Source organism: Nansenia antarctica (genome assembly GCF_963989245.1).
Source record: "Nansenia antarctica genome assembly, chromosome: 17".
NCBI lineage: Eukaryota > Metazoa > Chordata > Actinopteri > Argentiniformes > Microstomatidae > Nansenia > Nansenia antarctica.
The window spans coordinates 12,397,990-12,410,312 of NC_137687.1; the positions used below are offsets into that span (position 1 = coordinate 12,397,990).

A 12,323-nucleotide genomic window follows, 5' to 3' on the forward strand; every position below is an offset into this window, starting at 1 on the left:
AACTATCAGAGTTTTAGAGTTTTATGAATTAACCTGCCACCCACCCACAAACACTCACACACACACACACACACACACACGCACACACACACACACACACACACACACACACACACACACACACACACACCATGTAGATTTGTCACAATGGCACTCACTGTGAACATACAGTTCATGTTTACCCTCATCCCCAGCATCACTAACATCAATATATATAGGCTTATATATATATCAATTACTGTATAATGATGGTTACTTTGAATGATGAGAATCATCATACTGTACAGTGAATGACCCCTCACGGCTGATTAAGTGTTAATTGTTGTGATGACAACAATTAACACTAATGTTGATGTCATATGTTTTGTTCCCCAGGTGGTGATGCCTGCCGTCTTTGTGTGCCTGTCTCTCATCTTCTCCCTCATCGTTCCTCCGTTTGCAGAATACCCCAGTCTTGAGTTACAGCCATGGATGTATGGACTGCCCCAAAACACATTCTTCAGGTGAGGCACAGCAACATACATCTGCATATTGTAAACGATTCACCGTATATTCGGCTGGAAGATTTGATTGTGGTTAATGATTGTGGTTAATAACAACATTAAAATGCATTACTAACACTTTTTCCCCCCACAATTGGGGACCACATTCCTTACAAATAGGTACTTTTTTGAGTGTGTCGGTAAGCTAAAAAATGTGGCATCGTTGTGGGGGAGAGTAGGGAGCACAGTGGGTAGGCCCCACATTGAGCCATGGGGCCCTATTATGCACTTCTTAACTTGCCGTCTTAAGTGTTAATTAAGACGCACCGCCAAGTTATGACCTACCGCCACCCTTATTATGCGCTTCATACGCGCTACTGCTATTATGCAGGTGTCGATAGGCGCCCACACATAAGACGTAAAACTCTCGTGCATATATTGCTCATTGTGGGAGTGTTCATATGTTAATGAAGTGCACTAGGCGCCCCTGCTATTATGCGATCTGACTTTGCTCCTATCGCTAAGAAGTGGTTTGAAAAGTTCTTAAGTTTAGACTTCATGCACGTTTTGAAACACGAGCGCGCCTCCGCGGTTTGCGCATGCATGTGGGCACACATGAACACGCACGTGGCTCCACGGCAAGACGTCAATTACGGTCACAGTATAAATGCTTTATTTCAGAAGGGAGAGGCAGAGAAGCGCGCTGACCTCCTTCTTAGGACTTCCATAATAGCATAGCGCTAATGACTCAACGCAGCCGGTTCTTAAAGGGAATGGCACCTGGCACGCTGATTGGGTTGATTGAGAAGACGCCCAAAACACACCCATGACTAATTTCTTTGCTTAGCGCCGGGTTTTAGGTGCCCACTACAGCACGCATAATAGCAAAGTGGCCTTGACCACGCCTCCACGTCTTAAGTTTAGATCTACCGCCTCGTCTTATTGATGAAGTGCATAATAGGGCCCATGGAGTCATAGCATAATGATTTACATTTACATTTAAATTTTTGGCATTTAGCAGACGCCTTATTCCAAAGCGACTTACAATCAATACATTTGAATACTAAGCATGAGAATCATCAGTTCACCATTCGTAGCAGAAAGAGTAATCCAGCTCAGGCCCGGGGCCATTGATAGAAGAGAAAACCTTCTCCTATCACCTTCTTCTAAAACCCTTTTTTTTCTTTTTTTACACTGGAGAAACAGAGAAACAGTACAAGGGGGGCAATAAAAGTTTTTAGGGACACAGTAGAGGGGAATGCGGGTGTCTTTAGGAGACGTAGTGGTGAGGGGCAGAAGATGTCTCAGGAGGAGCAGTTAAGGTGTAACCTGAAGAGATGGGTCTTCAGTCTGCGACGGAAGATGGGTAGTGACTCTGCAGTTCTGACAGCCGTGGGGAGCTCATTCCACCATGATGATCTTTCCCTATCCCTCACTGCCGAAATGGCTAAACATGGCGTGACTCAATTTTTTAGCTTTAACTCTCATAATCTTGTATCTGTCCAAACGATTAACATCATTATTATGTTCGCTATAATATAATAGATATACTGGTTAGTAAGAGAGTCACACAAGAACACATTGATATCCATTTTAACTCTGCTTTACTAGTATCAGAATAATGTTACCAGTTAAACTTGACGGGTGCCTCGAGTGCCCCCCTAACACATGGGAATAACAATGCATACTGTTGGCACTGTCAATGGCATACATAACATTTCCTCCCAAAATAATATGATTGTTAACATAACTAAAGTCTTTTCAGCGATACCACTGGAACTGAAATAAGCAATAGCATTACTATGCATTGGAACTTGTTTAATCTAGAACTAAAGTAGTCTAAAAACTATGTCAGTCTAAAGACCAAAAGAACAGTCTCTTTGCAATGGCAACTTTCTGTTATATTTGAAAGTCTCTATGTTGCCTTATAGCGGTCAGGTGCTTTAAGGATCCTTGAAGGATAACGCTTAGTCTCTGATATTGGAGTATCTCCAGCATGTGAGAACTCTCTGGGGTGACGTGCTGAGCATGACTCCGCTACCGCAGTAGCTTCAGCTTCCTCCTGTTCTGGTTGAAGTGGAGCGTGGCCTGGAGTTGGATGAGCCAGGGAGGTAGCAACCATGTCAGGATACTGTGAAGTGTCCAATTGTGCCTCCTGGCCTGAATGTGTCTTACGTGTCAACGTCTGGTCTATGTGGCATTTCACTACACTCACGGTGTAGCAAACTGGTCCTGTTTGAGATGACTCCTGGCGTCCACTTCTCTCCCTCTCCCAGTAATCGCGAACAAGGACAGTCTCGCCCACGCGAACTGTCTGGACTTGGAGAGCGCCTGGCGACGTAGCTGCTGAGAGTATTGTGTGTGTCTCACCGCACTGGGCTTGAGGACATCCAGTCGAGAGCATAGCTTGCGGTTGTTTATTGAAACATAAACGAGAAACAACAAGTGCGTTGGAACCAGCACCCACTCAGGCCAAGACGATGGTTAATTTGATGGACATGATAGCCATCACACCCTGTGTCTAATTCCATCTCCATCTTTTTACCTTCAATCTCTGGTGGAACACAGAGGTGTGTTAATTCCTCTCTTTGAGTGATCATACTCAATGACCTTTCCTGATCTGTATCAGTGTCTTTTTCATCAGTCTGCCACGTGCCTCCAAGCGATTCGCTCTTCTCTTCTTCTCGTTATCACGCCACTTAAATGTTCTTCCTTTATTCTCAGCTTTTCCACATTCGCCCTATGTGGCCTTTCTTTCTTTCTTTCCCACAGTTATGGCAATCTTGGTCCAGCAATCATCATCTGTATGATTTTCTTTTCCACATCCACATCCTTACATTTAAGTCTCGTTTTTGTGAGGGGACAAAGTCACTTTGTTTACCTTGATTGAGCTGCTCAGCTGTTGTGCTTCTCTTGCGATTGTCTCTACTGACACGGCGATTTCCACTGCTTTGTGAAAGCTTTTTAATCCACAAACCAATCTGTCCCTTAGTGCGTCTTCCAGATATACCCCGGAATCACAATATTCCGAGAGTCTCTTAAAAGCTGCTACATACTGTTCAACAGTCTCCCCTTCTTCCTGGTTCCGTTTATGGAAACGAAATCTCTCCGCTATAATTAGTGGACATAATATATATTATACATAATATAATAGATACACTGGTTAGTAAGAGAGCCACACAAGAATGCAGGTCGAGAAATAACAGTATATCCATTTTAACACTGCTTTACTAGCATCAGAACAATGTTAGCAGTTACACTTAACAGGTACCTAGAGCGCCCCCTAATGCATGGGAATAACAAGGCATACTGTTGGCACTATCGATGGCATACATACCAATAATCCTTTCAATTAATATTTGTTTAATGACACATGAAGCTGCTGACACATTTCAGTGATACAAAATCCCCACCATTTCTGTTAACACACTGGATAAATCCAGACGCCATAACATAATTAGCCGTTCACATCTGTGTTACTGGGGCATTTAAGGGCTCTTGGGTGCAGGCGGAACATGGCAGGTTAATTTACATTGCTGGGTCACTGGGTTTGCTTCTTTCTTCCAATAAACCATATTCTATACTCAACACATCAGTAAGTCTGTGTGTGCTTGGACTAGAACGTTTCTATTTTCTAACATGAAGTGCATTTGTCAGTTTCTATGCATTTCTTCCTCTCTTTCACCAGATGTTTCGGGGTTGTTCTCACAGAATTTGAGAAAACATGATAAGAAAAAAAAAACACACGAAAAAAACGTGTTGAATATTTCATAGGGCTCACTGACACACGCTGAGACAGAACAGCTATTTATCTACTGTATGGATACACTGATTCTTTATCCAACCTGCTGCGGAGAGAAAGAGTGTTATTGGATTCACTGCTCCCACTCATTGAAATTCTACGGGGGTTTGCTTTCTCTATCCAGGAGATCATTGCATTGTAATACATTGATCCTGCTGGAAGGTTTAAATAGACCATCAGGCCTAGCATGTTGATATGGAAAATCACAGGTATCTCACCAGCTATACAATGTCACTACCCTAAACTTTAGCTACCACAGCAGATTGCAGATGGGTAGGATGGAGTTCAGAAGAAAAAAAGAAAAGAAAATGAATCGATCGGACCGACTTTCCATTGAGAGGGGAGAGTGCAATAAGAACAATCATCAAACCATTATAGAACATTATTATTATTATTGAACATTATGATTGCCACTTTAGTTTTTTATCGCTGTTGTCTGCCTTATTTGCCAGTTTTATTGAATCTAAATGAAGTATTACAGTTACATTGAGGGTTTTATATTATATTATTGTTTCAGTAGAGAAATCAACATTAGTTCCACTGATCCCGCGTGTTCATGTTGGACTTATTATCTTGAATAAGAGGTAATCCAGATATTGTTAATAGCAAAACAGATGGCTGCACATAATCCATCTTTACAATCAGCCACTTCGATTGCTCTCGTTCATGGCGGAGGAAATTATAGTTTGACCTTCATGGGAGAGACTCTAAGTGAGGCTATAAACATTGTATTAATCCAAATGACCAGCAGTGACCAGCTGGAGCCCAGCCACTATCTTTATGAAATGATGTATTTCCACCCAAAGCACACTTAAAATAAAGGGCAGAGTTTCTGTATTCTGTGGTTGTAGAGAAATTGCCTGCTGCACACGCACACGCGTGCGCGCACACTCACGCCACACACACACACACACACACACACACACACACACACACACACACACACACACACATACACACACACACACACACACTCACACCACACACACACACACACACACACACACACACACACACACACATACACGTACAGTATGTTACATTCAATCAGAATATCAAGACACCCCCCCCCCCCACAACCTAACCCTGTACCGAATGTCCAGTTTTATGTTTGAAATGCAAGATTACAAATAAAATGCCTTTACCTTTACAATGATTTTCCTCTCAACCTCAACTAAAGCTAAACCCAATAGCGTGTTAGCCCAGTATCATGTACTACTTTTAAATGTAAGACTACCAAGTACACTGTCATTGGCTAATTTCCTTTTGGGCATTCTTCTACCCTTCTTCTTCACCCCCTATGGAGGTGAATATAACAATCATCTAATTCTAACAATCACCAAGCCCTCTGTGTACTTACCAATGCTATGGCATGCTTGATAACCCACATTTAGAGTGTCTATTATTCTCCCTACATGAGCTAGTAACTAAAGCTCTGAGGTTCAACTGGGATGGACAGTTGGCCTCGGTAATCCAACTGCTTTGGGCTGGACTTAAAGCCCTTTGTGATCCAATTCTCAGAATATTCTCAGAGTATTCTATTGCCTTTGAATTTAGTTAGCACTAGAACAGCTGTGCCTTTTTTACCTACTAAAAGAGGCTTACAATGCTAAGCTGCTGTTTACACACAACGACCACTAGTTGGCCGTCTTATAAATTAGCTTGCCACCTACACAGAAAAAATGCAAAATAGCTCTATACTAGCTTATCCTGATGTGATTTTGAAAATGTAAGGATACTGGGTGGTAGAACGCTCATATCTAGGAAAAGTCTTGAGGGTCCTGAAATGTGATCGAGCGCAAAGATATGGGTCAAATGACCCCACCCATGGCTGTTCTAGTGTTAATAATTAGAACTGTAAGGAATTGGGGACTAACAAGGCTGAATTGCATTGTAGCAAGGACGGGCAAGATAACGTGGAGGTGTCTCGTGTAGCAGACTCCTTGGAGAACAACCCTGGATTTGGGACTCGCTGCATGGCTGGCAACCCCATACCGTGAGTATGACCGACCAGAACACATCTACCTATACTGCTGTAATTACAGTGTAACTTTGTGTTAAAGTGTTACTGTTGGCCTCTGCATTCACACTCTGGGGAGTAATCCATCAACGTCGCTAAATGAAAATCCAGGCTTATTTTTGAAGTCTCACGAGAGTTATCAAAATAAGACTGGATTTTTTGTAAATCTTGCAACGTTAGCGACATTGAAGGAATGTACCCCCCTGGAGTAGATACGAGTGTAGATACGAGTGTACACACAAGGCTCTCTGGTAACACTTTACTTAAAGGGGTAATCTGGGAATGAAACAATAGCAAAGCGATCTCCCCGCTCTAGCTGAGGTCTAGAGATTAGTTACCACTCTCAAATTCATAGACGGAGCTACCGTATGGATACAAGGACTGATCATCCATGACAACGTGACCTTATTAACCATGTTTGGAAGTTCTACCACATTTGCTTACAATTCTAAACAACGGTGAATCAAGTTTATATTTTAGGTTTTGATTGGATAAAACAGTTGAACTAATCTCATGAGGCATTAATATATTATATATTTTTAAATAATAAATGGGTATATACTGTATCATTCATTTAGAAGTCCAAATATGTATGTACCAATCCCAGATTACGCCTTTAAAGCACACATGTAGAATGTGTTATAGTGTGTGTTCTTGCACTTTCTAACACTATTATAATGCTGTGAAATAAAGACTTAATCCTTACCAGATTCAAGGCATTTACACTGTACCTGGATGAGATGAAATAATTAATTATTGACTATCTTTAACAACATAACAACAACAACTATTATTATTATTATTATTATTATTACTACTACTACAACAACAGCAACAGCAGCTCCTGCAGCAGCAACAACAACAACAACAACAACAACAATGCATTTATTTTGTATAGCACTTTTCTCAGTACTCAAAGACACTACGGTAAGTATGGTGACAGCAGCAAGCTTTCGACCAGGAGAGACATTACCAGTACCGGTACCCTTATTGTAGGGAGGCAGGCCTTTACCAAGGCTGGATGGAAATGGGTCCAGGGCACAGGCTGACTTATTCATGTCTGCAACCACCTTCGTAAGGTCAGAGGTGGTGATTTCAGAGAAACTGGAGAAGAAGCTGTTTGTGAAAGAGATGTCTGGGTCTCTAGCCCAGGCGAGGCCAGGAGGGGGTGGCTAGACGGTTATAGATTTTCTCAACCTTGGTTTGAAAGAATGACAAGAACAAGTTGCTTTTTATATGAAAAATATATATCTATAACTTATTCAACACTTTTGTATATACAGTATGTATTTAATCATTCTTACTTGGGAACTCAGAGGTGATTAGGGTGTGATTGATGGATATTGTTCGTCGTGGAATACATTTGTCAGACGTAAGCACCCCTGATATCTTCCTATATCACCTCAATATTCATTCCGTCAAGCCTGATCAGCTTCAACACGCCTTATCAAGCTGTTCCACTTCCTTCACTCATCAGTTGCTTGTTGTAATATACTGCTCTAGTGACACTTACCTCCATGTTTTAGATAAGGAGACATTCATAGGACGATTAGATTAGCAGCACAATGTTTTAACTAAACTAGAGCTAGACCGCTGTGTCATCGTTGATTTCTGTTGATATGTCCATATAAGATCCCAAGCATACGTGACACAGTCTGATCATTTGGTCCGCGTGTCGGAATCTGATGTAATGATCGGACTTTTCTTTCGAAAAATGTAAATACATTTCCGCGTTGTTGAAAATCAATGACACATCGCTAGTCAACTAACACAGCTTGTTTTGTGAGCCTGCTAACAATGTAAAGTAGAAGTAGTGTTATAGTTAACTAGGTAGCAGTGGGGATTACTCACCCAATCAATCGCGTTGCAGTATTTTGGCTTGACTAGCGAGTTTGTGTTGTGCTTCTCAACTACGTAGAAACGTAGTTCCGTGTTTCAAAAGAAAAGTCTGAACATTTTGATTGGTTGCCGACATGCGGACCGAATTATAAGACTGTGTCACATACAGTATATATAATAATATATTATATATATTATTTTCCTTTGACAACAGGAATCTCCCTTGTTCCGATGGCTCAGAGTGGGTTACTCCCATCGTGGATCCCTCTGTCAGTGACCTCCTCCTCAACGGGAACTGGACCTTCGCTAACCCCTCCCCTTCCTGCCAGTGCAGCACTCCTAAACGGACCATCATGCTACCGGACTGCCCACCCGGAGCTGGGGGTCTCCCTCCACCTCAGGTTTGTTGTGCTGAAACTCATTTACCATGGCTTCATATACTGTATGTACAGTGGGGGAAATAAGTATTTCACCCCCTCCTGATTTTGTGAGTTTACCCCCTTACAAAGAAATGAACAGTCTATCATTTTTTTCCTTTTTTTTTAACAGTGAAAAAAAAAACTAAATCACATTATTAGATCACAATCAAAATTTAGACAAATGATTTGTGTTTTATTGAGTAAAATAAGTATTTCACCCCCTACCAACCAGCAAGTAAGGGGGGGGGGGGGGTTGTAAGGGGGTAAACTCACAAAATCAGCAGGGGATGAAATACTTATTTTCCCCACTGTAAAATATATATTTCTACGTTGTTTTTTCTAAGTGGGGCAGTCCCACTCATATTTTTATCGGACGGGATACAGTGAAAACAGACAGGAAAGTAAGGGAGAGAGAGCATGTCAACAGGGCGTCAGCCAGATTCAAACCCATGCCGACATGGGTATAATGTGTGCACTGTAGACCGCGGTGCTAGACCACTGGACCACCCCAGGCCACGGCTTCACATATATGTTTTAATGTAAAAGTACCGTTACAATGGGTAATACTGATACTGTACCTCTTTTCTATGATCCATGTCAATCAATCCAAACCAGCTAAGTGATTCAGAAACAGTACATGTAAGGGTCAACCAGTGGGCAAATATCCACCGCAAAATTAATGTCAGGAAGTGAAATGTAGATCTATTGTGTTTAACCATATTACATCCATGTTGCTGTCCATCTGTCTACCTTAGCTTTCTTGGCCAGTCTTATATATTCAAATAAATATGTATTTCAAGCAGCACACCGATCTTTGTTATCCGTCGACTCCATAGTATCCATTTGAGTCGACCCCTCTTGGGAGAGTGCTACATGTTAGTGCTGAGCGTGCAAGACTTCTGCCCCTCCCTAAAATCTCAGGCCAGGGGTTTGTGTGTCTCTCCGGAAATCAATGGCAATGCTTTATAAGCCATTACCCTAACAACATACATGGCCAAATGCAGGGATGGTAAATGTTCCGGAGCTGACCCCCATAGACTTAATCCTGGCTGGGATCGATGTAGTGGGATGCTCCCTGGTATCCAGCCTCTATCCCCCACAAGCATTAGAGGGACAGGGATAAGTGGCTCCTATTGGGCCTAAATTGATTGTCCCAGTATCTCCAATTATAATGAGAAAGCCAGAAACGGGGGGGAACAGTCTCATTCCAACCTTGTTCTTTATTATTGAGAATGTTTTGGTGTTGTTTACCAAGGTTTCTCTGTTGGGTGCATTATGGATTGTCTGGTATTTTAGATCAGTTGGAGTGAGAGGAGTAATCATGGATATATATACAGTATATATATTCCATCATTAGGGATGATAGATGATAGATGACAGATGGAAGCACTAGACTGCAATTTGTTGTCTTGTGGAGAGGAAGGTAGGTTTGCTTTCCGTTTCGTATTAGTGTGTTTTTTGCTCAATTTCAACTCCATTAAAGGTCGAATCAACATGAGAGAATGTACTTTAGAAGAACTCACTTTTCCAAAAATGCAGGTCGAGAGAGGACGCTGGCGTTGCTTGTTTTTTCGCCGCTTCTCCGCACGGAATCTAGATATACTTGCAGTAGCCTATACAGAGTAGATTGTCCTACAAAGACACTTAGATTTAGTAATCTAAAAATTAATTAGACCCCTATACTTTCTTTTATTCATTTTTTGTTTCTTTTTATTTTACTACTCTTTTCAGTTCGTAACGTCTTTGAGTGTCTAGAAAAGCGCTATATAAGTGTAATTTATTATTATTATTATTATTATAACTCAAGATAGGAACACTACGTGGGCCTATGTTATTAATGTGAGGACAGACCAGGTGAAAAACAATCCACTCAAGCTTCTGTTTTGATGACGCTGTTTGGTAAAGTTTCCATGACGACAATTACCCGGCGATTTGGGTGGACGGATGCCTTTATCTCATCACTAAACATCACTTGAAACCCAGCTAGGAATGTAATGTCAATGTCACAACAGGATGCAACACTTTTCCTTTCTTCATTAGGTTTAATCATGAATTTCTACAGTCATTCAGAAACGTTATTTCTGTTTTCACAACCAGTTGTGTTTTCTGTGTTTCCTCTGTGTGTGTGTGTGTGTGTGTGTGTGTGTGTGTGTGTGTGTGTGTGTGTGTGTGGGTGTGGGGGTGGGGGTGTGGGTGTGGGTGTGGGTGTGTACAGTATGTCTGTAGCCCTCTCAGCTCTCCGTCTGTAAGTGGCCCTTGAAAGCCGTTGACTTCCACTAAACGGAGACCATGCTGTTTCACAAAATGACCCTTTGAAGTCGGTCGGCTCATCCTCATCTGCGCTCCTTCTCGTGACAAGCCAGACATGGTTGTCAAGACAGTTGGACAAAAGGAGTGCCCTTTACATGACATTTCTGTCTCTGACACTCTTTCGTTTCCTGTCAAGGTGTCCCCATTTGTGGAGGAGCTGTTTGGGGATACATGAGTCTTCACTAGAAACCTGCTCAGCCATCAGTCTGTCTCTTTCTCACCATCCTTCTCTAATCTCACAGTAGTATATTCCACACACACACACACACACACACACACACACACACACACACACACTCATTTATCAAACAACGAGTGCTAGATTGTTCTAGCAGATTGCTTGATGTGGCTCTCAAGCTAGACCACCAAAACCAGACCACACCAGAAACCCAGAAACTTAGAAAATTGGACCAATATATTCACCTGACCTGAATGGCTACTATTGAATAAACCATGACATAGCATACAGGTTCCCTAGTAGGTTCTTTTATCTTTTATCCCTGCCTATCCTCCCAATATGCCCTTGAAACTATAGAAGTGGAAAGATGGGGAAAAAAACAGACAAAAAGCCATGGGAGTTACAATGGAATTGTTGTTTCCATGGAAATGGCTTGCAACGGTAAGCCTATTATCAATTCTCAGGTATTGACTGTGGTTAGCTGGCGATATTCAAATTTCACAGATGAATAGGCCCTTGTGAGAGCAAAGGCATTGGAAGCCGCCATGCCTCTGTATTATAATTGATGTCTTTATTATTGGGAGATTGCTCTTAGATTTTTTTTGCAAATGCCTCTTCTCTGCCACAGTTGCACATATATATATATATCAAATACGTTATCAACATTTTGTGTGTATTCCTCCATTGTGTAAGTAGTGTACAGCTGGGGAAATATATATAGGCTATATATATATATATATATATATTTGTTAGGGAAATATATGGAAATATCTTAATCCAATCGGAATTGGATGCAGATGAACTGTAGTATGTGTTTTTTTCAATTTGTAGACAATAAGGCATAATACAAGATAAAAGTGACAATAGTACAGGTAAGACAGGATACACTAGTAGTGCAACTAGTCATTTAGGGATGATAGTCAAGTGTCTACAGTGGGCTTGTTCATGAGCCTGATGGCCTGGGGGAAGTAGCTGTTGGTTAGCCTCTGAGTTTTGGCCCTGAGGCTCTGGGAAGAGGCCTCGACTTGTTGACGGCGTCGGTTCAAACAGACTGTGGTTGGGGTGGCTGGGATCTTTCATGATCCTCCAGGCTTTGCTGACACACACCGTTTGTCGTGTATATCCTGGATGAATGCGCTCGGTGTATGGGTCTCAGCGTGCGTAGAGGTGCGCACAGTTTCACGGCAAGTATTTTTTTTTGTAAATCCCAAAATTGCTGGAAAATTTGCGTACACACATTTTGGGGCGTATGCAAGCTTTATAAACGAGGCCC

The 12,323-nt window shown here is 41.8% G+C and overlaps 1 protein-coding gene across 2 annotated transcripts in view; it reads left to right on the forward strand.

Moving 5' to 3' along the window:
• The window catches only part of LOC308172700 (phospholipid-transporting ATPase ABCA1), a 172,311-nt gene that overhangs the window by 89,405 nt on the left and 70,583 nt on the right, over positions 1-12,323 (forward strand). The window contains exons 30-32 of one of the 2 annotated variants that reach the window (XM_080547635.1): positions 376-503; positions 6,182-6,280; positions 8,358-8,544. In XM_080547635.1, coding sequence (XP_080403761.1) covers positions 376-503; positions 6,182-6,280; positions 8,358-8,544 — 414 coding nt within the window. The remainder of the gene's footprint in view (positions 1-375; positions 504-6,181; positions 6,281-8,357; positions 8,545-12,323) is intronic. The other variant, XM_080547636.1, reaches the window with a different exon arrangement.